The 27,120-nt window shown below is 45.5% G+C and overlaps 2 protein-coding genes and 1 long non-coding RNA gene across 13 annotated transcripts in view; 1 reads left to right on the forward strand and 2 right to left on the reverse strand.

The window, feature by feature from the left end:
* Positions 1–1,570, reverse strand: part of LOC107034401 (uncharacterized) — a 161,863-nt gene extending 160,293 nt beyond the window's left edge. For 4 of the 10 annotated variants that reach the window (XR_012079294.1, XR_012079276.1, XR_012079279.1 and 1 more), the window contains exon 1: positions 1,372–1,481. Coding sequence is in view for 1 of the 10 variants with exons in the window: in XM_072974754.1 (XP_072830855.1) it covers positions 1,372–1,375 (4 nt within the window). In the remaining 9 variants the exon portion in view is untranslated. Of the gene's footprint in view, positions 1–1,371 lie in introns of all 10 variants that reach the window. The other 6 variants (XR_012079290.1, XR_012079286.1, XR_012079281.1 and 3 more) reach the window with 6 other exon arrangements.
* Positions 1,538–25,725, forward strand: OSCP1 (organic solute carrier partner 1). Of its 2 annotated transcripts, XM_006212679.4 has the most exons (10): positions 1,538–1,763; positions 10,744–10,898; positions 14,850–15,017; positions 15,656–15,736; positions 21,142–21,245; positions 21,688–21,816; positions 22,360–22,429; positions 24,019–24,158; positions 25,069–25,132; positions 25,375–25,725. In XM_006212679.4, exons 1-10 carry the CDS (start codon positions 1,652–1,654, stop codon positions 25,489–25,491), a joined length of 1,140 nt encoding a protein of 379 aa, XP_006212741.2. In that variant the 5' UTR covers positions 1,538–1,651; the 3' UTR covers positions 25,492–25,725. The 2 variants fall into 2 exon arrangements, with proteins under 2 accessions (XP_006212741.2, XP_072830852.1); XM_072974751.1 differs by lacking the exon at positions 24,019–24,158 and having other exon boundaries at positions 1,547–1,763.
* LOC116282972 (uncharacterized) lies at positions 9,499–21,063 on the reverse strand. Its single transcript, XR_004192521.2, has 4 exons — positions 20,936–21,063; positions 13,120–13,219; positions 11,716–11,789; positions 9,499–9,906 (listed from the first exon to the last, which is right to left on the reverse strand). It is a non-coding gene; the product is annotated as an uncharacterized lncRNA (long non-coding RNA).
* Positions 25,726–27,120: the final 1,395 nt, after the last annotated feature.

Raw genomic sequence — 27,120 nt, forward strand, 5'->3', positions numbered from 1 at the left:
TGAGAAGGTGATCCTGGAGCTCAAGGTGTGTATGAAGCACGTGGTCACTGCCCTCAAAGCAGAGATGCAGATAGCAGTCCTGCTTAACAGCATGGTCAGAGCTTTGGGAGAACCCTCAGCTGGCATCCTCCTGGAGCCGCACAGACGCCAACAAGCCTGGTTTGCTTCACAGGGTATGAAACCACGTGGGGCTTCACTCCAAGTATTTTTGATGGAGGATATGCAAAAGATTTGAGGACTTCCGGTTGTTGCCCCACCTAAAAGTCTGTTACCATTTTATTGAGTGCTTTCATAGCATTTTGCGTGATCTCATTGATTCCTCTCTGCAATCCTGGGAGGAGGGTGTCCCTTCCATTTTCCGTAGAAGGAAGCCCATGCTCAAAACACCTGCCCCCAAATATTCGAAAAGACATTTCACCAAAGAAGATACACGAATGGCTAATAAGCATATACAAAGATACTCAACATTAAGGAGATACAAATTAAAACCCCCAAAAGATACCACTATACATCCAATAGAATGGCTATAATCAAAAAGTCAGGCATACCAAGTGTTGGCAAGAGCATGTAGAAACTGGAACTCTCATACATGGCTGAGGAATACAAAATGTTATGGCCACTTTGAAAAATAATTGTCAGATTCTTATAAAGTTAAACATAAATATAGCATGTAACTCAGCAGTTCCACTCCTAGGAAGGTACCTGAGAAAAGTGAAAGCATATTTCCATACAAAGACATGTATGTTGATGTTCATAGGAGCATTATTCATAATAGCCAAATGTCCACAACTGGTAAATGGATAAGGAAAAATGTGGTGTGTCCATAAAATGGAAGACTATTCAGCAATAAAATGATGAAGTACTGATACATAACTACAAAATGAATTAACCTCAAGAACATTACGCTTTTTAAGCCAAATTCAAAAATATTTGTTGTACTCTTCCTTTTATATGATATATCCGGAGCAAGCAAACAGAAGGCAGAACAGTGGTTGCCTACGGTTCAGGGAAGGATCTTTTGAGAGCAGTGGAAATGTTCTTAAATTGGAATGTGGTATGGTTGCACAATTATAAATTCACTATCATTTATTGAATTGTACGGTCACAGCAAGTGAATTTTACAGTATGCAAATTATCTTCAGTTGTTTAAAAACTAAAAATAATACAGGATTGGGGTGGGGGGCGCTGCCCAAAGTCACACAGCGAGAAAATTGCAGAGTCATGATTCAAACCGAGGTCTGTCTGCCCGGAGTCTGCTCTAAAGGAGTTTTGCTTGGGTTTTCCCCGTGCAAGGACAGGAAGGTACGCGACCGGCGCGGTGAGGGTGGCGGCGTGAGCGGAGAGACACCGCCAACCCTCCCGGGTACTCACCCATCAACAAGGGCTCAAGAAACTCAAAATCGGCACTCTGGGCCCACGGTGCTTGGCGCTCCCGCCTCCGGCTCGAACCAATCCCACCCTCTAGGTCTCCTGGCTCACCCAATACGCGGCCGCCCCTGGGCGCCTTCCAACAAACAGCCTTCTGATTGGCCTCTTTTGCTGCCCGCCGCGTTGCCTAGCAACCAGGCTTCGGGGACGCAGCTGCTGGGCCTCCAGGCCTCTGGCTACGGAACCTCGGGGCTCTTTACCTGCTGCGCTCGCTTCCTGCACCATGTCGGTGCGGACGCTACCGCTGCTCTTCTTGAACTTGGGAGGTGAGATGCTCTACATCCTGGACCAGCGGCTGCGGGCCCAGAACATCCCGGGAGACAAGGCCCGCAAAGGTGAGAGGCGCCCAGCGCGCAAAGCCAGCCCCACGCCCCACAGCCCGGTCCCTCACCGCCGCCCCAGCCCCTGCAGCCAGACCTCCATAGTAGTCCCCTTTACAGACTGACGGACACCCATGCACGCTGCGCTCTCGCATTCAGGGACTTCTCTCACCACCCACAGCCCTATCCAGTCAGAGCCCCTCGGGAGCAAAGTCCCTAAAAGATCGTCTCACCGCAGAGGGATTTAATACCCCTACTTGACATTGTTAGGGTACCTGACCTCCCCCTCCCCCCATTAACTCATCTCTTCAAATGATTTCCCAATCTCTTGACAACCGGCCCCTCCCAAATGTGGGAGTCCCAGCAGCCTACCACCTGGCAACACACTGCTAATCGAAGCATCCTCTTTCCCTGAGTGAACCTTCTGAGTCTCCATTCCTCTGTGCCGTATTCCCCTTCATGAACTGGAGGCCAGTCTTGCTAATTTCAGAAGCTATTTCTAGAAAGATAGGGTTCTAAAATAACGTTGATAAATCAGAAAACATGAGAAAGTTATGTCTTTCCCTTAACAATTGTTGGAAAAGAATGCAATTGTGGAAATAATTTTATGAGAGTTTCTAAAATGCAAGATCTGTCTCCTATACACACCACATCTAATCCCCAGAGAAATGGCCATTCCGAACTCTCTGCCACCCTTTTTCTCTCCCTCTTTCCCCCACTTCTCAACCAACCACTGCTTTCACCAAGCTTCCTGGGATTAAATATGAAGGCAATATTATATTTCAAGGTAAAGGAAGAAAAGTTGGTATAAAGGTGCCTGACATGATTGCAAATTAAAACATTTATACTCTCCAACAGTCTCTGTATGCTCAATTGATGTTAAACAAATGTATTCAGATGTTAAGCATACATACTCAGATAGTCACTATTGTATCTGTGCAGTTGAGTCCAAGTCCATGCATAAAGAGGTTTAAAAAACTCCCTTTGGCATACCCCCTCCATTCATTCTGTAGACTGCTGCCGGTGAGCTTTCCAAAATGCAAATCTGTCCATACTGCTTGCTACTTAACACCCTTGGTCAGCTTTCCACTGCTGTATGGATGGCTGCCAAGTCCTTGGCAAGACCTTTCAGGGCCCTTCCTGATCCTCTGTCCACCTCTGCAATCCCACCTTCTACCACTGCCTGCCTCCTACTGTGTATCTTAATAATACCAAACTGCTTGTAGGTCTCCATTTAAAGCATGTTCATTCGTGTTTCCATGCTCATAATTCCCATTCTACCCAAACTTCCTGTGTCTGTGCTAGTCATTCGCCTTCCATCCTGCATTATTTAGCTTAAGAATCATCTCCTTCAGGAAGCCTCTGCACATGGGGAAAGGGCCTGCACATACTCCCATAGCATCCCATGTGTGCCCCTCTCCACCTCATTGCTGGCCATATTATACTGAAATGGTCTGTATATGTGTCTGTCTCCCCCACGTGTTGTCTTATTCATCTTTGTATTCCAGCACCTAGCATAATGCCTACAGAATAAATTGGTTCTCAGTAAATGTTTGTTGAGCTGCTGTTTTATATGACATTGCCATTTCTTCCTCAGAAAGGTTCTGTTTTTCTTGGCATTGTGTTATGTGATTTCATTTGGGCTGGTGGCACCTGTGAGCTGACAGGTAGTTTTTGGGCTAGTAGTCTGCATCTTGGAAGGCAGTGTATATTAGCAATTAAAAGCATGCTCTCTGTAGTCATACGGAAATGGGTCCCAATTCCACCTTTGCTGTTTAACTAGTTGTATGACCTTGCGTATAACCTCTGTAAGTCTGTTTTTTTTTTCCCCCATAGAATGGGAATAATAATACATACCTGACAGTGAAGTTGTAAGGATTGAATGAGATCATGTACTTAACACGTTTAACACAGTGAGTAGCAGGCGTGGTCTTTCAAGAGGAGGTCTATGCAAGACTCTATGAGTATTAGGGGACTGACTTCCTTTGGGTTCAGGAACTGTTGTCCTTCTGGGTTTGCTAGATGCAGCTTTAGAGAGTTTCAGACATCGTTAGTAATTCACATTCACACACTCATTCCTGTCACAGTCAGGGTGAGTGTCAGATGTGAGATGTTGGGTGGAGCATGATGTAGCCATTCTGCACCTTCACTGGAGGTGGGGCTTTTGATCAGTCTGTCTGCTAACTGATTCTAAAATTGGGGGACCTATCTTCCTAATACAACAACAAACATTTATTAAGCACTTACTATGTACCTTGGACTTATCTGAACACCTTAATCCCCATAACTAACCTGTCATGTATGTAATACTGCTGTCCCCATTTTACAGGTGCTCAGAGTAAGGAAAGTAAGACTGATTTTCCCAGGGTTACATAGCTGGTAAGAGGAAGAGTAAAGGATTTGAAATCATGTCATCAGGCTCCAGGTCTCAGATCCTTAACCCAAATCCTTAACTGCTGCACTCTACTGCCATACCCAAGGGGACTGTACCAGAATCTTTGTGTGGATGAAGGATGGAAGGTTGGGAGGAGAGGGAGTGGTTTGGGGGAAAAATCCAATATACCCACTGATTTTAAAAAAGAAATGGCAGGAAAAATAAATAAAAGAAATGGCAGAAAGTAGTTGGTTGACAGGGACCTGTAGAAAACAGAGCAAGAAACCAGAGCAGAGAGTATGGGATTCCAAACACGGAGAAACACTCATCTCTTCTACCATTTAGAGCTGGTGTCGCTGCGGGAGCAGGAGCCTCTGTGCACAAAGGCCTGTAAAGCACCAGGTGCAGTAAACTAGTCCTCATTGCAGCTTTGAATGGAAATCATATTTCTGCTGGATGTTTTCACTACCTTGCACAGCTAATTGGTCTCCTGGAGGCCGTCCCACTCCCACAAGGCCAGTGCAGATATTGCAGTTTTTTTCCCCACAGCGCAGCCCCTAGTTCAGCATTCAACAGAAAGGAAGTCCTCTCTCTGTGGGGCAACTTTTGAGTGTTGCATACTGAGTGTGGTCCCAGGTTTTAAGCAATAGCGAGAATAAGAAAAGCTGCCTTTGCCTCACTCCCGTCCTCTTTAAGATACTCATAAGTAAGACCCTCTTACATTTGATTTACATTCCTCATTTGACAGAAGGGGAACCTAAGGCATGGGGCCATTAAGTGACTTATTTTTCCAAGATGCCCAGATCCCAGTGTAGGACTGAGCAACCAAAGGCTGTGAGGTTCTATTTTTATTTTTCTAGCAGGCAGCTCTGGATAGCCTTGGGCTTGCCTCCCACTCAAAATATAACTAAAGTGGAATCGTCACAAACAAGTCATCTGGAGAAATAATAGAAAAACAGGGCATCCTTTTCCTTCCCCCGTCTTCAGGAGGAAGGAGGCTGGGAGCGCACAGCACGACAGAGACCTCTGCTGGAGCTGAGCGCCACTGCTGCAGGAGCTCCTCGGAGCCCTGGCCATGGGTTCAACAGCTCCTTTTTGTCAGAAGTAGGCAGTCACCGTCCTTTAGTGTAAATGAGCCCCTGGTAGCCCCTTCTGTTCCAAACACACCTTCAAGAGAGTTGCATCTCAGCCTCTGCTAATTCCCATGAGCCTAACAGACAAGCCCACCTGTAAAATATATGCCACAAAAATGATAGAAGATGTGGACATTATGCTAAAGAAGCCAGCACCTGCTTTAAGAAGGCCAGACTCTTGGTGCTTCTTCCCCAGTATTTTCTCTCCAAAACCCTGTGACTCTTGTGGCAGAAAGATGGTGAATTTTCCCAGAGGAGTCTGACCTTGTACTGGGAACCCTTTGCAGCCAGTTAGGACTGTGCTTTCAGACTGGCCTCAGGAGCTGTTGGTATTGCGTATTGAAGGCTCATATATACTTTGATTATAACTTCACCTCTGAAACAATCAAGTACAAATATTTCCATGAAGGGACCATTCATGACAAAATGTTTTCAAAATGTGGATGTGTGTAGAACTGTTTAATCTATGGGTGGTTTTTCTAGATTAAAATCTCTCCCCCAAAAAATTAAGGAAAGGAAAAAAAATCATCTTGCATCCTTTATGGGTGGTGTCCAAAATTGTGCAGTAGAGAAAGCAGAACTAGGAGGGAAGCCAGCCAAGTGCTTGATGTGTCTGTTTCATCCCTACAGCAACCCTACGAGGTAGGTGCAATTATGATCCCCACTTTACAGATAAGGAAACTGAGGTTAAACAAGTTGTTTGAAGTTTTATAGCTGGTAAGTGGTACAGCCAGGTCTCAACCCATAAAGGGTCTTGGATCTCACAGATTTCTCTGGCCAAGTACATCTTTCCTTATTTGGTCTCCTCTTGGCATCTCCCTGATTACCTTTGGCCTCAGGAGCTTTCTTTATAGTGGTGCCGTCATTAGTTCCCTCTTTTTACATGGAAGTCATGCCTCTCTAAATAAAAAGTAAATCAGAAACAAACAGACTTTTTTCCTTTTAATTCATGTTTTCATGTTTTCTAATTTTAATAGTTCCATCTGTACTCTAAAAAGGGAAATCTTACATTAATTTTAAAAATCAGGTTGTAAAGGAAGAAAATCCTTTCTCTACCTGTTCTTGGGATTATTCTTCCTTGTGGAAGTTAGTGTTTTTAAAAGCCTTATTTTCAATGAAGTGTATTCTCATAGCGTTAGACAGGATGACTTCTTGAGCCTTGTGAGATAAACCCCAGGGTAGCTAGTTCACCTGAGCTTCCTCTCCTCCTAGGCCACCCTCTATAAGATACAGCTTCCCTAGGGCTTTTTTGGAACTTGTTATTTATCCGTCATCCTTTTAAAAGTTTCAAATGGAAGGCAGAGTATTTGCATTAAACACTAATGCAAACGTAAAAAATAAAGTTTCATAAACCAGATCATTGGAATTGGTGTTTTTAAAGCCTCGTTGAAAATAATGTTCTTACTTCATGAACTGGTGTTTTCTTTTTATATGCTTCATGTAGATGAATGGACAGAGGTGGACAGAAAACGAGGTATGCTATCTCTGAGCTGCATGTATTCAGTCTGCATCCACAGGTTCACTCAGTCCTTCATCAATGGGGCTTAAAGTGGGACCACTCTAAATATTTCCAAATAAAAGAACAGGCGTGAGTTTCTCTCTAGCAGAGACACTGGTTATACATTTGAATCTTTTACTTATATAAGTGCAGCATATAAGGATGAAACCCAAGCAAACGTTGGCCAAAAGACCATATTGCACCTGAGGTATTGGTCTCTTTTCATCAGTTCCAAGCTTTGCAAGGACAGCTGGGGCAGCAGCTACATTTCTGGGTAGGCTGTCCTATTTAGTAGTCCTTAAAACAATTCTGTGACCGTATCGTGTAGCTAAAGAGCTGTTCTCCGTAGCACACAGAGAAAAATGGAAGCACTGAGAAAAATGGAAGCCTGTTTAGGGCAGGAGGTTGGGATATATAGCTCAGTGGAAGAGCACATGCTTAGCATGCATGAGGTCCTGCGTTCAATCCCCAGTACCTCCATTAAAAAATAATAATAAATTTGTTTAAATGGAAGCCCATGGCTGCATGGCCACCAGGATGGCAGGCAGAAGGCATGATACACACCCACTGTGGCCTTATTGTGCTAGGTCTTCAGTTTCCCCTTCACCCCCAACTAGCAGCAAACCTGAAAAAGTTACCAATTCCTCAGAATAAAACCTTACAGACTTTCTCAACTTTAAATGTGGCAAGTACCTCCCATCATTTGACATTCGGGTGTAGTTTATGCATGTCTCTCACCACACCAAGTATGCTGAGCAGATAATATATATAACATTTAAGAGCGCAGGCAGTAGCATCAAACAACCCCATCCTAATTTCAGTGTCACCATCTGCCTCTCTAAGGCTCAGTTTTCCTCCCTGATAAAATAGGATAATAATTCAGAGTTGCCTTGGGGTTTAAATAAGATAATGCGTGGAAAGTTCTAAGCCCAGTGCCTAGAACATAATAAGGCTTCAAAACATGGTAACCATCTAGAAGTCATAGCTTCTGTTTTACCCTTGGTTGTAAATGTGTGTTCCCATAAACAATAACGTTTACAGCAGAGGTAGTTGCTAAAAATTCAATACCTTTCAAGAGAATTATTTCATCATGCCAGGCTTGAAGAAAAGCCCAAAGTGCCTGATACGCTTTTATAATAATACGTCATAGCACTTCCCTTGAGCAATTTTTGACTCACCTCTTGATGCATGGCAGAATTTCCCAGCGAGAAGTGTAGATTTTGAAGGCTTTTTGTAAATGCGATTAAACCACTGGAGTTTATCTTAAGCATTCAAAAATAATGAGGGGAAACTGACTTCACGCTCTGAACCCCAGATTATAAGCCTGGTGTGTTAAGAACTCAGTTACTGACCCTTCGATGCACCTATGAAAAAATCACCCCAATACCTGGCCTTCATCTCCTGATGAAACCTGGCTCCTAGTACATTCCTGCCTCATGAAATTACGCAGAGGTCACGTGAGTGCCGAAAACTAACATCAAGACCGACCGAGAGGTCTGGTTAAAACTATTTCTCAGGTTTGAGTTAAATGCGACGTGGGGGCCTACTCTAGGGCGAGGACATTTATTTCGTCTTTGGGCCTGGTGTTTATCTCAGTGTCTGGTGTATAGTAGGTCCGCATCAGCCAAGTGCCAGGTGAAGCACGCTGTGAGAAATAAGCATGTTAATTCATGTCCCCATGCTCTTTCCAAAGAATTAAATGAGAGTTGGAGCCCTGGGTGCCAGAGCCCAGCCATAAGACTGCCACTTCCTCTTGGGGGCATTTGTGTTCACTGCTCTGCCCACAGGGACAGGGCCTGCTGCGCTGTCTTTCCAGCAGGTGAACTTTCTGGAAGTTCTCGTGCAAGGAGCCATGGTGCTATATAGCTTATTCACTTCCCAGGGGGAAAGACTTCACTTTGCTTTTTACTATGCCAGAGTGGCTAACAATCGCCTTGGGATTTTCTTTCTTTTAGAACTGATTTACTTGGGTCTCAGCTATTTTTCTAGCTCCTGCTAAAGGCTCAGAGACCCTAGAGAAATGACTCGGCCTCTGAGAGAATGTAAGCGTGCACTTGATCAGAGCTTATGTGGTCCTTTAACTTGAATTCTTCCTTTTTGGCACTCCTCCCTGGCCTACATAAACCTGTGGAGAATTCTTCAAATTCTCTCATCTGAGGCCTTATATGTGACTTTCCAGTTGTACCTATTTCCTTGCAAATTCTGCATTTTATATAGGCCGCGGTAAGAAAAATGTGAGGAAGCCCAGTTTACTACAGGTCCCTACTTGTTTAGGTCGAAGGCGAAAGGCTGTGCTTGGGGCAAAGTGGGAAGAGTTGGTCTGTCTCCAGGTTGTCCCTGCTGGGGAGGGGTTAGTGCACGTGGAGGCAGGCTGCCGTGGGTTGGGGTTGTGGGTTGTCCGATGGGAGGGATACCCCGTGTTGGTGATGGGTCTGGTCCTTCCTTACTAACGGGATGGCGTCCACAGTAAAATCCAGAGGTCAAGTGTGAGTTCAGCACTTCTGGAAGGAGTCACAGTCAGTTCTTTTTTGTCATGGTGGGCGTGGGGAGGGGGTGTTTCGTTTCCCCATTCCTCCTCTCTAGCCCTTCCATTTAAGGTTCACATACAACTAGCCCTCAGCTCCTGGCTTCTCCCCAAAACTGCTCTTCGAGATGCTTTAAAATACTGGCCTGAGCCCTCAGGATACTTTTAGCAATTACTTAAAGGTGGAGAGGGTGCCTGAAATCTTGACCTTGCCTTCACTTGCTAAGACACAAGGCCACAGCCAGTCACCTGGTGTGTCCTTCGTGTGGCAAGAGAAAGAGGCGTCTGTCTCTTTCAGTAATAATCACTCATGTTTAACGGTTGATTTTGTATAATTATTTTAAGTAACCAGTTTTCTTTCAGCTTTTAATTACTACGAATGCATGGTCTCAGCATCCATATACGATCACCATTAGGCCAGAAAATATCTGGCTTAATTAAGAATAATCTGTGTTCAACCATACCTGTTGTTGTTCCTCGTACCAAAGGGTTTTCCTAGCCCTCAAGTAACGTTATTTGAGTAGCACAAAATATCTAAATGAATCAGTGAATGAAGAACTAGCATTATAAATCCTTTGGTTTGCACACATCTTGGGACCTTTTATTCTCACCACGTGCAAATTTTCCATCTGAAAAACAGTGCAAGACATATATGACTGTTACAGTATAATATCAATATTATAGATCAAATACAGAAAGTAAATTTTTAGGCTTCCTAAAATGGTGTTAATCTGAAGTACACTTGTAGAAACATTAGAAATGTTTTCAGCTCTAACCAGTGGGTAGCCTTGTCTATTTTTTAAACCATTTTGCTAAAAAAAAAAAGTCAATTACCATTATAGGTCCCATTTTTATAAAATTTGTTTTTAAGTAAAAATGTTATAGACTTGCTAAACAAACAGACAAAACAATAGTGATGCTGTTTTTCATTTTAAAATAAAACTCTAATCTAAAATGCTTATAGGAATCTTTTTTAGAGAAAAAAGATACTTTCTTCTTCTTCTATCTTCTTTCTCTAGAACTAGAATTATAGATCCTTGGTTTGCACACACCTTAGGACCTTTCTCTATTTTCTTTGTCTTTAGAGACCCTAGAGAAATGACTCAGCATTTCTTCTTTAGAGACTCAGTGTTTCTTCTTTCTCTTCTTTCTTTAGAGAAAGAAGAAAGATTTCCCCTCTCATCAAGTGAGATAATGTGTGTGAAAGTTTGTAACCCCTGAAGCACAGCACACTTGTACTTTGTCTCATTTATGTTTGCCCTGAGATGGTCTCATAAAACACTCTGGACCCTGCTTTCTCCTGGGGCATCTGTGTGGTTTTTCCCCGGGGAGCAGCTCTCACTAACGATATCCACATCCCCCCTCTACTCAGGCCCAGATCCTCCATTCCATTCATATAGAGACCATCTCCTGAATAAAGCTTCCTCTGATACCTCACTTAGCTGCGTTCTCTCTTGTCTCTCCAGTTCTGAATGACATCATCTCAACCATGTTCAATAGAAAGTTTATGGAGGAATTGTTCAAACCCCAAGAGCTCTACAGCAAGAAGGCCCTGAGGACTGTCTACGACCGCCTGGCTCATGCCTCCATTATGAGACTGAACCAGGCCAGCATGGATAAGGTGAGCAGACAGCTGCCTCTGTCCTCTGGCCTGCATTTCTTGTGGATGAGCCTAGACTGGAATCAAATGAGGTGATGTAGGCAGTGGTGCCTGGGAAAAGAACAGGCACTTGTCAAAGAGTCGTTCTTGAGCTTCCGAGTTGGGAGGACTTCAGAAGTCATCCTCACTGACCCCTCCGTTGTTTATGTCATTCCACCTGCCCAAAGAGAGTGCTGGTCTGCATGCCTGTATTTATGACCACCTCAACCCAACACAAGCATCCAACCCTAATTAAAAGCTTTAATTCTGCTTCCTTCTTAACAAATCTCAGCTCTGCAAACCAGGAATTTTTTCAAAAGCAAATTTCAAAACTGCTCAACTTTACTTATAATGTAAACATATCTGTTCCGTTGTGAAACAAATTTTTAGGGTACTCTGATTTTAGAAGTAAGAATTCCAATAAGCAATGGCAGAGAATTAATAAATCTCTTGTTCAGAAGAATTCCAAACACTTATATAGGTCTCTGCCCTCGAGGAGAGAGAGCGTAACTCCCTACTCCTTGGATGTGAGCTGCACTTGGTGACATCCTTCCAAAGAGGACAGTATGGAAAGAAGGGGGGAAACAGCCAGCTTCACAGTGGAGGAACATGACAAACATGACCTCAACCAGGGCATGACATCAACAGTGATTAGCTACGTGGTGGTACCCTGATTTGATGTGACGAGGATAGCACTCCACCTCCGTGATCGTCCTCCCAAACACCCACAACCCCAGGCTAATCATGGAAAAAAACCGTCAGGCAAATACCATTCAGAGGTCATGTTACAAAATAATACCTGACCAGTAGTCAGAACTGTCAAGGCCGCCAGAAACAAGGAATTCCAGAGAAACTGCCACAGCCAGTAGGAGCCTAAAGAGATATGATGACCAAATGAAATGTGGGGTCCCGGAACAGAAATAAGACGTTAGTGGAAAACTAAAAAGATCCAAGTAAAATATGAACTTGAGTTAATTTTTTTAAATAATTACAATAATAGTAATTCCTTTTCAATCCCCTTCATTATGTTAATTTTTAAAAATCATGAGGACTGATGGTGCTAGGTGTGCAAAAATCAACACTGTCTTATTGCTAGTACCTGGAAACCTTAGACAGACTGGCTTTAGCTATGCCCTCTTGCTCCTGCCACTTACCTTTAGAAAGTGACTATATCTCCTTGAGCCTCCATTTTCCCTTCTGTAAAATGGGGATAATAATAGCTGCTTCATCCATTACTAGGAGGACTAAGTGAGAAACCTATATAATGACACACCTAGGCCTGGCACATAGTAGATGTTTAATAAATGTTCATTATCTTCTCTGCTTGTTCCCCTCCCTCTGCCTTTAAGGTTTAGGTTTGCAGAACGAAAGGACACAGAATTTGGAATCGGGGGAAGGGTTTAGTTCAGTGGTAGAGCGTATGCTTAGCATGCACAAGGTCGTGGACTCAATCCCCAGTACCTCCTTTAAAAATAAACCTATTACCAACCCCCCAAAATAGAATTTGGAGTCAAAAAACCTAGGTTCAAGTTTTATCTCTCCCAGTAGCTGTGAGACCCAATTTGCTGAATAACCCTGAGCTTTCATTTCTTCATCTTATTCCTGTTTTTATCCATTATTCCTAGCAGTGTCCTGTATGCAACAGGTACTTAATATTTGATAATGATGGTGGAGAGTCTCAAATCTACAGCTCTGGATTATATACCCCTGTGACCACACCCCTGACACACACCCCAGGCTGCTCCTGTTGTATGCCACTTTCGAAGTGAAATGTTTAGCTGCATGTTGGAGAAATGGGATTGCGTAGAGGGTTCTAGCAAGGGTATCAGGATTTGACCATCTTTAGTTCAAATCTCATTCTGCTACTCACTACCAGCTATGTGGAATTAGGCAAGTTTCATCATTTTTAATCTTGGGGTAATAAGCTACCTCACAGAGTTCTTGTGAAAATTAAATGGGGTCAAATGAGGTAATCCTTATGTATGTGCTTGGCACAGCACTGAGATGGCTGTAATTTAATTTCCAATCCCATCTCAGACGTGTCCATAACTCATCTCCCAAACTGGCTCCCCCCACTGCCCCTGCCAGACTTCCCCGTCTCAGTCAGTAGCATCATGTGTGTCTCCCAGGCACTAAGCTGAAAGTGCTGTGGTCATTTTAAACAGCCCTCATCTTCATCCCCCAGATCCAGTCAGGCACTCACCGTGTATTGACAGCTTTCCTCCTGAGTATCACGTACTCTTCTTTCCCCAGCCTTGTCCATTCCCACTGTCTTTACTCCAGGCCTTCTGTCTGGGTTACTCCTGTTGCAGAAAAATGTGTTACAGCTCCGTGTTATATAGCTCAGTGTTACAGCTCAGTTGTGACAGCAACCTGGATCCCCGCAGCACTCAGAGAATTGGAGAACTCAGGTTTATTAAGCAAGCAAGCCCAGAAAAGTTAACACTCCAAGCTCTGGAACCCAGGTGTAGGTTTATACAGGCCTTTATAGGCTGCGAGTTTTACACTTTGCAACGTCATATGCAAATAAAGTATAACAGAAGTTGACCAACCAGGAACAAGCTTTGTAGGAATAGACCAATTAGGAGTGAGAGAAATAACCAATCAGGAGTGAGCTCCATGCAAATGAAGTACTACAAATGGACCAATCAGAAGTTAGGGAAGTGGACCAATCAGAAGTGAGAATAATAACTAAACAGGAGTGAAGGAAATAACCAATCAGAAGTGAGTTCAGGGAACCAACAGAATTTTAGGGGTAAGCTATTTCAGAGGCAAAAAGTGAGAGAGAGCCTCTGGGCCAGGGAACCAGATGGTGCCAGCAGGAGAGTAGTGGCCCTGCTTGGGGGCTCTGCCAGTTTTTTTATGGGGCTTCCCGCCTCACTCCAACAGAATGTCTTTCATTCATACAGTCAGGAGATACTGCAAACCTCTTAGGAGCCCAGCACCAGCTAACCTTCCTCCCCCCTGCTCTCAACATCTCATCATCCCCAGACTCACTAATCTCGCTTAATTACCACTTTTATCACATCAGCTCAGGAAGTTTCAGTAGCCCCTAATTCCTACCACATCTAATCTAAATTATTCTGTCTGCCTTTCTAAAACCTTTAGTATTCTAATCTTGCCGTAATTATCCACCTTTATTTCCCAACATCCCCAACACAAACCATCCCCTTTAGTCAGGCTGCTGTGCTCCTTCTCCCAGAAAAAGAGCATTATCCATGGCGGCCTCCGGCCCCTCACACATGCTATTCCCCTCAACTAGAATGCCTTTCCCCTCCCTCAGCCTGTTCGAACCTGCCTCGAGTTCACATCAGGCCCACTTCTTCCACAAAGCCTATCTTGACCACTTTGATCCTCACCAGTTTCTCACCTCTGACCATCAGAGGTGGTCACAACACATGTAGGACTTGTTGATATCTTATTAAATATTGTTCATCATTTTAAATTGTTCTCATACAGTCATAGAACTTTATTCTTGTCGTTTTCACACATGTCATCTCATTTACTCCTCTCGGTGATTCTGCAACGTTGGAAAATTAGGGAGTAGTTTTTACACATGAGAAAACTCAGGCTCAGAGAGGTGAAGAGACTTGGCTTGGGCCATCAAGTCAGCAGCAGCAGAGGGCTTGAATTCGTGTTTTCATTCTCCAAGTCCAGCACCAGTTCCAGGGCCCCACAGCTGCCCAAGCTGACCAGAAATCCTGGTTTTCTCAGAAATGTCCTGGCTTACTCCTGTAGTCCTGGCTTAATTGTTAATGTCACCCCCTTTTACTCTCAAAAGTGTCTTGGTTTGCGTGATAACTAGATATGGTCACTGAGCTGTAAGGTAAGCCCAGAACTGGTTTCTAGTAAGTGCCTGACTGAGTCATTGTTGGGAGGTTCTGATTTCTGCCTTTATGGTCCTCTTTCTTTTGTTCATCTCTGGGTTGGCAGCTCTATGACCTGATGACGATGGCTTTCAAATATCAAGTACTGCTGTGTCCTCGTCCCAGGGATGTGTTGCTGGTCACTTTCAATCATTTAGATGCCATCAGGGGATTCATCCAAGACTCCCCAACCATCCTGCAGCAAGTGGATGAGACTTTCCGGCAGCTGACTGAAGTAAGCATGTCACCAGTTTATCACCTCTCAGCCCCAGTACCTGTTCTCACTCCTCTGTTAAGAACAGGCAGAGTCAGCAGGGAGGGTATAGATCAGGGGTAGAGCACATGCTTAGCACAAAGTCCTGGGTTCAGTTCTTAGTACCTCTACTCAATAAATAAATAAGCTTAATTTCCTCTCCACCCCAAAAAAAAGAACAGGCAGAGTCCAAGACAAAGAGAACAGGGTGAGGAATGACAACGCCTGCCACTGTCCCAGAAAATTCTAAAAATCTACAGGTGTCCATTTTGGTAAGACAGTAGATGTTATCACCTTCCACCCTCTCACCGTTGCCTTCATAACTGGGAAAGCAATGATAAAGAGCATAGCTATTTTCTCCTAACTTTTCCAAAAGGGAGTTGGTGGTGGATGTTCTGTGAAATCTTGTGGACTGGGAGAGTTGACGTGCACCCCACTCAGTGTGCCGTGGTGAGGTTGGTGGCTCTGGTGAGGGAGCAGTGCCGGCCCTCCTGCCCCAGCAGCTGAGTCTTCTCCTTACTTTCTGGCTCCCATCCCTGAGCACCCCCCACCCCTGCCTGTCTGCACTTCCCATGGCACTTCTGAAATTGGAATGCTTCTTTCTGCCTTGCCTCTGGCAGACATATGGGCGGCTCTCTGCGGGGGAGTTCCAGATGATCCGGCAGACACTCCTCAGCTTCTTCCAGGACCTGCACATTCGGGTGAGTGAGTGGGCAGCCCCGGGAGCACCCTGCCACTGCTGTCAAGGGAGATAGGGTGCAAGTCTTCAGGGCAGACAGGGCTGGGATTCTGCCCAATTAGCAACGTCCTCAGTGTTTTGCTGCATGACAGTAACCTTTCTGATGACCAATCTCAGCTGTTTTTAAATAGACCAAGGGAGACAGTGATGACACCATTCCTTCCCAGTTATCTTATGTTTTTCTTTAAAATACGGTTTCTTCCCTGGCTTCTCCAGGCCAGCAGCCTGATCTTAATTCTAAAACCTTTTCTTGAGCCTTTATCATCTTGACTTCTCCAGGATCTGAGCTGTCAGGACGCTGCCTTCCTGCTCCATGAAAAGCTCGCCTCTCCTGGGCTTTCATGGCATCATACCATCCTGGCCTTCACTCATCTCTCCCATCTCTCTGTCTTTCACTCCTTCCTCCCCGTCTTCCTGTCTCCAGCTCTCCCCTCTTCTGCCTCTACCCACCCCCTGCTCTTTCCTCCCTACTTTGACTACCAACTCCTCCACATAAGACTCCTGCATCTAACTTCTACCCACCCTTGCCCCAGCTCTGCCATCCAGCCCCACATCGCCCCTACTTGCTGAGGCACTCTACCAGTGCCCACAACCGAGTGTCTACAGCTCAACTAGTCTCCAGAATCAAGACCAGCTCAACTTCCTGATTCCTATTGAAGACTCCGCCATTCGCTCATTCATTCAGCTCAGAACCAAAGTGTCACCTTTGATTTCCCTTCTCTGATATTCATCTAATTGCTAATAAGGCCAATCGAGTTGGCCTTTTCAATCTCCATGCCCTCCTTTCCATTCCTGTCACCACTAGCCCTGCCCAGGCCTTCATGCTTCATGTTGGCGCTTACCTTCCAAATGACCCTACCTCCTCCTTTCATGCCTGCTCCAGACAGTTCTATACCCTGACTTGGAAAACACATTCTGAGCTTCTGAATTTGGGACCTGTCTGTCTTAGACAGGACTTTGTTCCCTCCCAAAATTTAACACACTGATATGGGAAGGATGGTTGATACGGCAAAATGAGCCCAGGCTCCAGAGTCAGGCACCCTGGTGTTTGAATCCCAGCTCCAGCACAGCTCCATGACCTTGGGCAAATTACTTCTCTAGAGTCTTAATTTTGCCATTTGAAAAATGGAAACAATAATACCTAATTTAGAGTTTGTCAGGAAGATTAAGTGAAGCAGCACATGTAATACACATGTATTTGCTTGTCCTATATATAGACACACACATACACTCTCTCTGTATGTAACACACAATAGAGTGCTTCTGGAAGGAAGGACAGGAAACCTGTCACAGTGGTTGCCTCCTGGGAGTGGGAGCTACATGGATGACAGGGGTACAAGAGAGAGTTACATTCCCTTGCATACCCTTTGAACCTTTTGAATTTTGTACGTGTGTGTATAACATAGTTATAAAATAAAAATTTTTTAGAAAGAAGAAATAGAGCATGCTTAGAACCTGATTGTTAGTTCCCTTCCATGAACAAAGAAAGACAAATAGATTTCAATACTGGTGCCAATTTTATTTTGAACCCTCATGAATAATTTCAGTTGCTATGGATGGAGCAATGATAACATCAATATAAATTAAGATTAAAATTAAAAATATGAAAGTACAAATAAGATTAACTTTTGCGTTGCTATAAAATATTGAAAACTCTGCATCATATTATCGTCAAAACTGTGCACGTTTGGACATTGTTTTATGGATTGTAGTAATATAAACAGCTATATTGATTTCTCAATTCTGACAAGATAAAATTCATTATAATGAAAAGACGTTCCTAATAATAAATCTATAACAAAATCATTCAAATATATTATTAAACCGCAAAATATATTAAGCTTTACTTGCTAAATGGGCAGGCAATGAAACAATAGGAAGTTCATCAAGAGAAACAGGAATCACATATCCTGACATTCAGCCACTGATCTGTAACATCTGGCTGGTTTTCCAAATCTGCTCTCTAATGTTTTTTTGGCTCAGCTGCAATTTGTGATTGCCTGTACAGATTTTCTCTGTGTTCAAAACAGTCTTGATAGTTTTGAGATTTGTTAGCAAAACCAGCTAACTAAATCAAGAGTACACAGCTCTGACCTAACAATTCCTTGCTCATTGTTTAACCAAAGCAAGTACAAAACTCCTCATCGTAATGTCCAGAATTTTCTGTGATTTCACAAAATAGCCTGAGACTGGATGTGGGGATTGAGCGAAAGAAGAATGAAGAACAACTGCTAAGTTCTTGGTGCCATTTTCTGAGTAGAGAAAGGACTGAAGGGAAGTATATTTGAGTAGAAAAAGGAATTAATTCTATTTAGGTTTAATTTGCCTTTTAGACCTCCAAGTGGCAAAGTCATGTCAGCAGGTGAATATCTAAACCTGGAGCTCAGAGGAGAGAGCCAAGCTGGAGAGAGAAACGTGGGGATCGTCAGCATACAGCAGAGAGACAGTATTCAAAGTCTTCTGGCCACTGGATGGATGCTGGCCCTTCTCTCTCATCCACAGGCAGGATGTGAGAAGCAGAGTCAGCATTCTGTCAGCTTCTGCCTCACTTTTAGATCATGATTTTTCTGCCCTCCTCCTGGAAGGCCAGACCGGCAACCACAAAACCATCCAAAGCCCAGGACTCATCCCTCACTGCCGAACCTGGCTGCCAGGTCACTCACCCACATTCACTGAGCTTTTAAATCCCCGGCTCATTCTCCTCCCAGCCACTAGAATCCCACCATCATCCTGGGGAGTGCTGGTGCTTAGGAGATGTCTCATCCAGCACTCCAGCCCCACAGCTCCATGACCTGTATTCCCTCTTTCCGTGGGAAACCTGGGTCCTGCCCTCAGGAACTCATCAGAGAAGGGAAGGTGCACTGAGGGCCTTAACAGGTGTTCAGTTCTGACACAGAAGAGTGTGAAGAGAGAGGACACAAAGCAGGGGGTGGTCAGTTCCACCTAACAGAATCAGGGAAGTCTTCGTAGAGGATCTGATATCTTCTAGAAGAAATAGGTTTTCACCAGGACCATGGGAAAAAAAGGGAGGGGTTAAGAAGACACCATCTCAGTAAAGGCACAACACATGTAACCACCTGGCAGAATTGGTGGCACAGGGAGCCAGAAGGCTGCAAGCAATCGAGTATGGCTAGAATATAAGGTTCAAGGAGGAACATGGCTACAGAGAGGAGCAAAGGGCTAACTGGACATTACCTGGCAGACAGCAGCCAGTGAAGCAGGAGAAGGACACAGTCTGATAAGAGTTTAGAAGATTCTCTTTAGTAGCAGAATAAAGGTGGAACAAAAACAGATGAGAAGAGGCAGGGAGACCAGTGCAGAGGCTCTGCAGTGGCCAGTCTAGAGGTGATGGAGGTCTGAGCTAGGGAACATGGTAGAGAGGAAGGGCCAGACACAGAAGTGATCTCTGGGTGGGCAGGGCTTGGCGACTAAGTAGCCTTGGGAAGGTGGTGGGTGGGGGAACTCAGGTTGCCAACTTGGTGACCTGGTGGTGTCATTCACTGGGATCAGGTTAGGGAGGACAATAAGCCCTGTTCCAAGCAGAGTGAATTGGAGGTGCAGCTGAGAAACCTATAGGTGGACACATTTAATAGGCAACAGGATAGGTGGGTCTGATGCCAGGGAAGAAGACTAAGTTGAAGTTCCAGATCTGGGAGCCATCAGGGTGGAAGTGAATGCTGGCACATGGGAGTAGATGAGATCACCTCAGGAAAAAAAAAGGGTGGAGTGAGAAGAACAGGGCATGGGAGAGTCACACCTACAGCTAAGGGCCAGCAGAGGAGCTTGGCAAGCAGGCAGACCCAACAGTCCCGTCCAGCAAAAAGCAGATTCTCAGGTCAAACATAGACCCACACTTGGATTAAATTTGTACATTTCAGATCTACGGCATAGTCAGCTCTATTAGAATCAGCTAACAGGGGGTCCAACACATACATAGTCTCACTTCTCTCTCCAAACTTCCTTTCTCCATGCTTGTATTCATATCCCTTGGTCACAGAATCTCAAGGTTAAAAATTCCTTAAAAATCATCAAGCCAAACCCTCCAGCCAAACCAGTGTACACATCCCCCCTAAAAAGATGACTTGTGCCAGCCCATCTCTGTTTCTGAAGTGTCTTCACACCCACCTTCTCCCTCCAGGCCCAGCTCCAAACCCACAGTCACCCCTACCCACCCCATCTGCCTGCAGTCATTCTCCTCAGCCGACTAACGTGCAAATGCTGTTCAGCATGTCCTGCCTCATAGTGTCATTGTTTTTCCATTTTATGCTGTTTCCTGTGTCCAATCAGACGGCAATACAGAGAATGTTAGCTATCACTTACTGAGCACTCATGTGTCAGGCCCTGTGACAAATGCTTTCCGTTCATTATCCGTTTTAGGGGTCCCACTAACCCACTGAATAGGTACTGTTATCCCCCGTTTACCAGAGAGAAAGGTGGTGCAACTTAACGAAAAACCCAGAGCCCAGGAGGGCCCCAGCTGCGATGTGAGCCCGGACAGTCTAACATCAGCAGCCAAACTGCCAGCGTACAAATCCTCACCACTTTGCATTTTCACTGCCTTGTGTGCACCAGATGTTTCCTCCCGATGATGTTACGAATATAATCTTGTCAAGTTTTTGAGTCTGAAGGGACCTTCAAGTTTATCTCACTTTACAGATGAGGAAGCTAAGAGCCAATCAAACTGATTAACTGCTACAATCCTAATGGAATTTAATCTGACCAAGACCTCAACACATGAAGCAAGGAGTAGAAGTAGGCAGAATGTGGGGTTTTCAGTCACGCCGGAGACCTTCCAACTCTAATGCCACTGGATCCGCCAGTCCGGCCCCTTCCCACCAGCCCAGCATGTGACTGAGAGCTTGGAGTCAGAAACACAAGGTCTGAATCCTCAGCTCTGCCCCTTATGAACTGGCTGGCCTTGAGGAACTGTTTTAACCTCTGAGCCGCCGATTCCTCATCTGTAAAATGAGGGTAATGAGGATCTTATAGCTCAAGCCTCACAGCTGTATGGAAGGTTAGCAAGGAAGCAAGTGGGTGTGGGATTTGGAGTCATCCTGGGGTTTGAGTCTAGTCCTGTCTCTTATTGTTCTCTTTGGGCAAGTCACTCCACTCTGTGAACCTGAGCCTCCTCATCTTTAAAAGCAGGGATAGCATCACTCACCTGGAAGATTTGCTATGTGGCTCCAAAGAAGTTCTGTTTGTAAAAAGCACTCTAACTCGTCAGGGGCTAGTTCTGGTGACTTTTCTCTCACTGTCATCAGGTCACTAGGTAGCATTCCCACGCCATTACACGTGTTCCATCTTCAGAATGCTGATGTCTATGGACATATGCCAAGAGAAATGACAATAAGTGTATTTTTTTCCCAGGTGTCCATATTTCTAAAGGACAGAGTTCAGAATTCTAATGGCCGCTTTGTATTGCCCGTGTCTGGGCCTGTTCCCTGGGGAACTGAAGTTCCTGGACTCATCAGGTGAATTCTCAACAGTCACTATCAGACCAATGTTTGGAGTTTCAGGAAGCCAATACCTGGGCCACCCCATAGAAAGCAGCCCTTCTGAGGCCCCTCCCTTTCTTCAGCGAAGCACAGCAGTGAGGAGGTCAAGTTCTAATCCAGTCTGTCACTGAGCAGACACTTGAAGCAAACCACCTAGTTCTCCAGGATTCATTTCCTCACCTACCGAATCATTAACTGTGAGGATGAATAAGACAATAATGCTCCAAAGGGCTACCCAGCACATAACATGTACTCAGTAAATATCATTATTACTATATTACTGTCATGACCTCCACCAGCATCTTAATCTTGAAGCAGTGCATGAATTCCCTTTTGTCCCATAGTACAGGAAATAAAGAAGTATCCGGGACATTCCAAGCTTGGAGAACACTGCAGCATGTCCTGCTCTGTATTGTAGAATGTTCAACCGCAAAGGCGAAGAAGTGAGGAAGGCAGAATTCAAGCATGGCGGGAACTATGTCGCGGCCCCCAAAGAAGGGTCCTTTGAACTCTATGGAGACCGAGTCCTGAAACTGGGAACTAACATGTAAGCAAATATCCCTCCCCGAATGGATCCAAGTCCAAGGGCAGTCCCTTCATTTAAAAAACCAGCTTGACTTCTGCTATGAAAAAAATCCCTGCTGACAGTTGGAGGAATTCCCCCTTAGTTACACACGGCATGCAGAGCCCCGACGTATCCAAAGGGCACCTCAGATCTCCCAACATAAAGTAAACTCAACAGATTGAAAAGATAAATAATTTTAAAGAGCCACACGAGAGAACCCGCCAAAACCTTGGTTGCAATGGCGATCCCAGAGGGCTTGGCTATCATGTACCATTCACATTACTTTCAGCAATACACATTACTTTGCAAGAGGAGGCATTTCCACACAGCTTCCCAGGTATTTTGTTTTGGGAAGAAATGAAACGTGAGTGGTTGACACCCACTTAGTTGTATTCTGTATTCCCAGCACCTTTCTGGATGCTTTGTCACACCTCGAACTAAAAGCTCTGCGCTATATTCACAAGTTAGAGGGACGTCAGGGTCAAAGGGCTGGACAAAGTTATCGCGGTTCTCTGTTGACACCAGGTACAGTGTGAACCGGCCCGTGGAAACCCATATGTCTGGAGCATCCAAGAACTTAGCTTCACAGACACAGGTGAGCTTCTGCCTCCCTTACTTATCTTCTTAGAGCTTATTTCAAGATACAAGAGTCTGGACGTGGAGAAGAGTGGGAACTCTAGATTTCAAAGCTGGCCAACTTTACCCTCGTTGTTTGTAGTCTTCTCAGTTCCGCCTCACCAGTACACAGGTTTTTAATTATAGTTTCTCATGGAGACTTCCCGCGATCTGACTAATTAGGTAATTTTAGGCTTGGCTCCACCACCGTAATTAAGCAGGAACCACACACCAGGACATGTGAAATAGCATTTGTACCAGTGCTCCTAGGCCCGTGGTTGCTGAGTTCAGCAGTTGGGTGTATTCTGACCATTAAAACATCCCTTTTCAGTGCTTCCCTGTGTAATGATGTGGAAGCTAACTTCAAAATGGGGGTTGGGGTTCTCTAAATTCTGTTTTACAAATTTTCACTGAACTAGCTACCAGCTAGCTGGAGGACAAATGACAGAATATTCAGTTATTCGGCAAAATTCTATGGGCTAGGTACTCAGGACGCAGAGCTGGCTTAGATGTGGTCCCATCCTGAAGGGGCTTGTAATACACTGGAAAGACAGTGGTAGGAACACAGAACCATAACATGGCAGAAAAAGACTCGCTGGGCATCCTAAGCAAAGTGCTGTGCCCAGAACACATGTCCTGTCCAGAGTGTGCAAGCAGGGGACAGAGGTCAAGAAGGCTTTTCAGAGGAGGTGACGTTCAAGCAGGGTCCAGAATCAGGAAGATACGAAACAGCCGAGAAGGAGAAATAGGCATGCAAACCAAGGTCAGAGTACAAGCAGAGGCACCCAGAGGCACCCAGAGTCACAGTGTTCAGGGGAAGCAGGGAGCCCGCGTCTCTCCCACGTGGCTAGATCATAATGCAGTAGAGGCAGCGGCCAGAGATTTGGCTGGACAGGGACACCAGGGCCAGATTCAGAAGGGGCTGAAACAATGTGGATTCTGTCCTTTAGGCAGGAGGCAGCGGGGTTTGTCTCAAGCAAGGGAGAAGTGAGATGAGGACCACATTTTGGGTAACTGGCAGCAGAGTGACGGAAGAGGCAAAGCAGGAGAAGGCTGGTCTAGAGAGAGCCAGTCAGGAGGAGGGGTGAAGGCTGCGGTGGGGCCAGGCCAGGAGAGCGGGAGCCATAGGAGGGAAGGGATTCGGGGGTGTATACTCGGGTCACCACCTGAGGGCAGTGTGGGAGTGCCTGCGGAACGAGTGCCCTCGGACCTGGATCCTTCACCCAGGCTGCTCGTAGATGCCGAGGGAACTAGACTGCCTGTAGAGGAACAAAGAAACATTCTTCTCCTTCAAGGAGGAAGGCAGTGCGAGGAGAACGGGGTCCCTGGGGCCTTCTACTCCTCCGGAAAGCGTTGACTGTCTCTGGTGTGTCGCCTTGCTAGAGTCCCTCTGGTTCTGACGTGGATTATTTCTGTTTTGGTTAAGCCTGTTTCCTATGCTTCATTTGGACCCAGTTCTTCCCAGTTATTGTTCTGCCTTGTTTAGTAACACCACCCTGGGTCTCTGGGGGTCTCAACTGGAAACCGATCACCTTCATGTGGCTAAAAGTCATGAAACTGTCTCTACAGGAAAGCATTGCTCCCAACCCTCTTGCTAAAGAAGAACTGAATCTCTTGGCCAGGCTGATGGGAGGGATGGAGATTAAGAAACCCAGTGGCCCTGAGCCAGGATTCCGGTTGAATCTCTTCACCACTGATGAAGAGGAGGAGTATGTTTACAACTTGTTTCTTTAAAGACATATATAAAAATCTTAAGTGTGATAAGAACCCAAAAATGACCATTATAAACCAATGACACTTCTCAACACAGAGGTGAAGATCACAATGAAGTACCAGCAAATTCAATAACCTAGTTAAAGAAGAATCCACGAGCATTAAATAGCCTGAACCTTCTGGATTCATTCAAAAAAATAGTTCTAATGTTTTATTTAGCAAAGCACAGTTCAACAAGAGAATGAGAAGTCAAGAGAATCATATTAAGAAAAGACTGTTAAGATATTAGAAGGAGGTTGGAGCAGGATGTCTTTAGGATTAGACAGTATGCCCAAAACCAATAGCAATAGTAATTCACAAGGTTTTTAAAGTGCTTTACAGTTTACAGAGCACTTCTGCATTCATTATCTCGCATGCTCCTCCTCACAAAATATTTGGGGTGGGGGTTGCCTTCCCTCATCAAATTGGCAGGTATTGTGGTAAGTGTCAGGATCCAGAGAAGGAGTGTAAGACCTGGAGCCTGTCCTCAGGTGCTCCCAGTGTCCTGGGAGCGTGAACATGTGCACGGGTCATTCCGGCACCATGTCGTAACCATGATGGAGGACACAACTGACTTTGCACCAGCAGATTGAAGGAGTTGGCAACTAAGCTGGGTCCTAGAGTCTGCCAAGCAGAGGAACGGGAAAAACATTCTTGGCAGAGTTCAGTATGTGCCAAGGCACACAGACATAAAAGGACCTGACTTCCTGGAGTGTAGGGTGCATTGGTGGGGATAGCATAGAAAGCTGAAGAGAAAGGGCAGAAGATGAGGCAGAAAAAATAGATTGCCAAATTACCAAGGGCCAGTTTGCCACGCTAGCAGGGAGAAAACTTAACCTTCATCCATTTCTCTATCATCTCGTGCAGACAAGCAGCATTAACCAGGCCAGAAGAGTTATCCTACGAAGTTATCAACATCCAAGCTACTCAGGTGTGTGCAGGGGATTACACAAGACAAATCTTATTCCCCTCCTCCTCTTGCAGTAATCTTGAACTTCAAAGGCCCTCCCTTCTCCTATCTAATCAGCACTTAACTATAGTCCCTATTCTGACAAATAGGTGAGGGACTGAAATTCATCACAGTGGTGGGATGAAAATTAACTACCAGCTGCACAAAGAGGCTGCAGTGCCAACATCCTCCTCATTCCCTTCCACGTCTCGTTTCTCTCACAGGACCAGCAGAGGAACGAGGAGCTGGCTCAGATCATGGGGGAGTTTGAGGTCATGGACCAGCCGAGGCGGATCACCAGCAAGGGCGATGATTTGCTCGCCATGATGGATGAGCTGTAGATGTGCTGAGCGGGCACGTCCCTCCCCCTATGCAGAGGATGCTGGATGAGGACCCCGGGGGGCCCCCCAGGGAGCCAACTGATGCTGCTAGTTTTCTACTGAGTGAAGCCCTTACCTCTTGTTCCTGTTTAGGTAGGAACGAACTGTGCGGGTCCCCCTCCGGGAGCACTCTTCTCTGGAAAGCACACACATACACCGATTTTCAGCAAAATATATTCTGGCTTTTAAATTGGACCGTTCCCACTTTCTTTCTGGTTTTATGACAGTTGTGCAAAGCATCCGGGGCCATAGTTCAAGCCCCAGGGTCAGTCAGAGGGCACTCCTGTTGCCGTTTTCAGTTACAGCTTTGCTGAGAGGACCACGGCTGCCCATGAATCATCATGAAACTTCAGAGCTTTCTGGGATGTGTTCTGCCTTGTGAGTCTGACACAAGTGGGAAAGGTAGTTGCCTCAAACAGCCAGGGCCCAGTGTAGACAGCCCTCCTCTCTCAGGCACCCTGGGAACTGTAACCTCAGAGGCAGAGTAAGCAAGGCCATGACAGGCCTCACACAGCGCATGTGAGTGTCTGCAGTTCTCTGCACATTTCTCTCTCCATATGTGGTGTGGGCTTATTCCACATGGAAATGTGTACCAAGGAATCAGTTTGCTTTTGAGCTCCTTGCCCCCAGAGTCTTCCTCTGCCACGTAGTGTTCTTGCCTTGTAAGAACATCCAGCATGACGTGCCAGGACATCTGCCTCTCCTACTTCGCCATCAGTGGCCAAGCAGAGCCTTAAGTTGGATGCACAGGAGGCGCGCGTGGTGTGCCACCGTCCCTTCCACGTACCAGATGAGTTACTTCCCTTGGCAGGATGCCAAGTCTAATTGGAATCCATGAGAAACATCTCAGGCCAGGGCTACCTTAATTGCTTCAGGAAGGAGGCTCAGCTCTTGCCTCATGCTCATCCTGGACTGAGTAACGGCAGGCGAGGGGTCAGCTGACATCCAGAGGCCAAGGTCCATTCAGTCCGATGGAGGGAATATCCAGAAGGGCAGAGGTAGGCGAGAAACTGAGCTCAGCTGGTCGTTGCCTGAGACTGAGCCAACCACCAGGACCACTTGGACCCTTGCACCTTGGCAAGAGTTGAGGCAAATATATTTATGGAATGTTAGGGCCAGGGTACCTGACCTTTAGCTTCCCCGTGATACAGGGTTTGGATACAGAAAGGTAAATCACCAAATAAATTTAAGTTGCTTCTAACCCATGAAAGTGACCCACAAAAGCCCCCAAAAGGTCCGTTGGGGAAGAGAAACACATGGCGCTGTAAGCCACTGCTTCCAGGCTTACAAAGTGCCTTCTGTTTTAGTCTCTTTTAAGCAACCTGGCTACCACTTGTGGGTGGCCTGACTGGGTGACAGATGAAGGGGAAAGCTCTGTCCTGAGCCTGAGCCTGTCTGCCACCACACTGCCACAAACCCAAACTTCACTGTCTGCCCCAAGTGTGTCCTGGGGCCTTGGAGGTGGGCCACGCGCTGCTGAGAAGCAGCCTCCTCCCTCCACCTGTCCCAGAGCCATGCTGATGATTCCAGACGTATCTGTTCTCTCCGTGAATAAACAAGATACAGATCTCTGGTAAGGCAGCCCGGTGA

The sequence above is a fragment of the Vicugna pacos genome, chromosome 13 (assembly GCF_048564905.1).
Source record: "Vicugna pacos chromosome 13, VicPac4, whole genome shotgun sequence".
Classification (NCBI taxonomy): domain Eukaryota; kingdom Metazoa; phylum Chordata; class Mammalia; order Artiodactyla; family Camelidae; genus Vicugna; species Vicugna pacos.

Bases quoted from the DNA above. Each gene is read 5' to 3' on its own strand.
- OSCP1 (XM_006212679.4), top strand. From the start codon at position 1,652: ATGTCGGTGCGGACGCTACCGCTGCTCTTCTTGAACTTGGGAGGTGAG. The intron at 21,246-21,687 runs GTGAATTCTCAA...TCTGTATTGTAG, and splicing joins GAAGTTCCTGGACTCATCAG to AATGTTCAACCGCAAAGGCG. The intron at 25,133-25,374 runs GTGTGTGCAGGG...TTTCTCTCACAG, and splicing joins TCAACATCCAAGCTACTCAG to GACCAGCAGAGGAACGAGGA.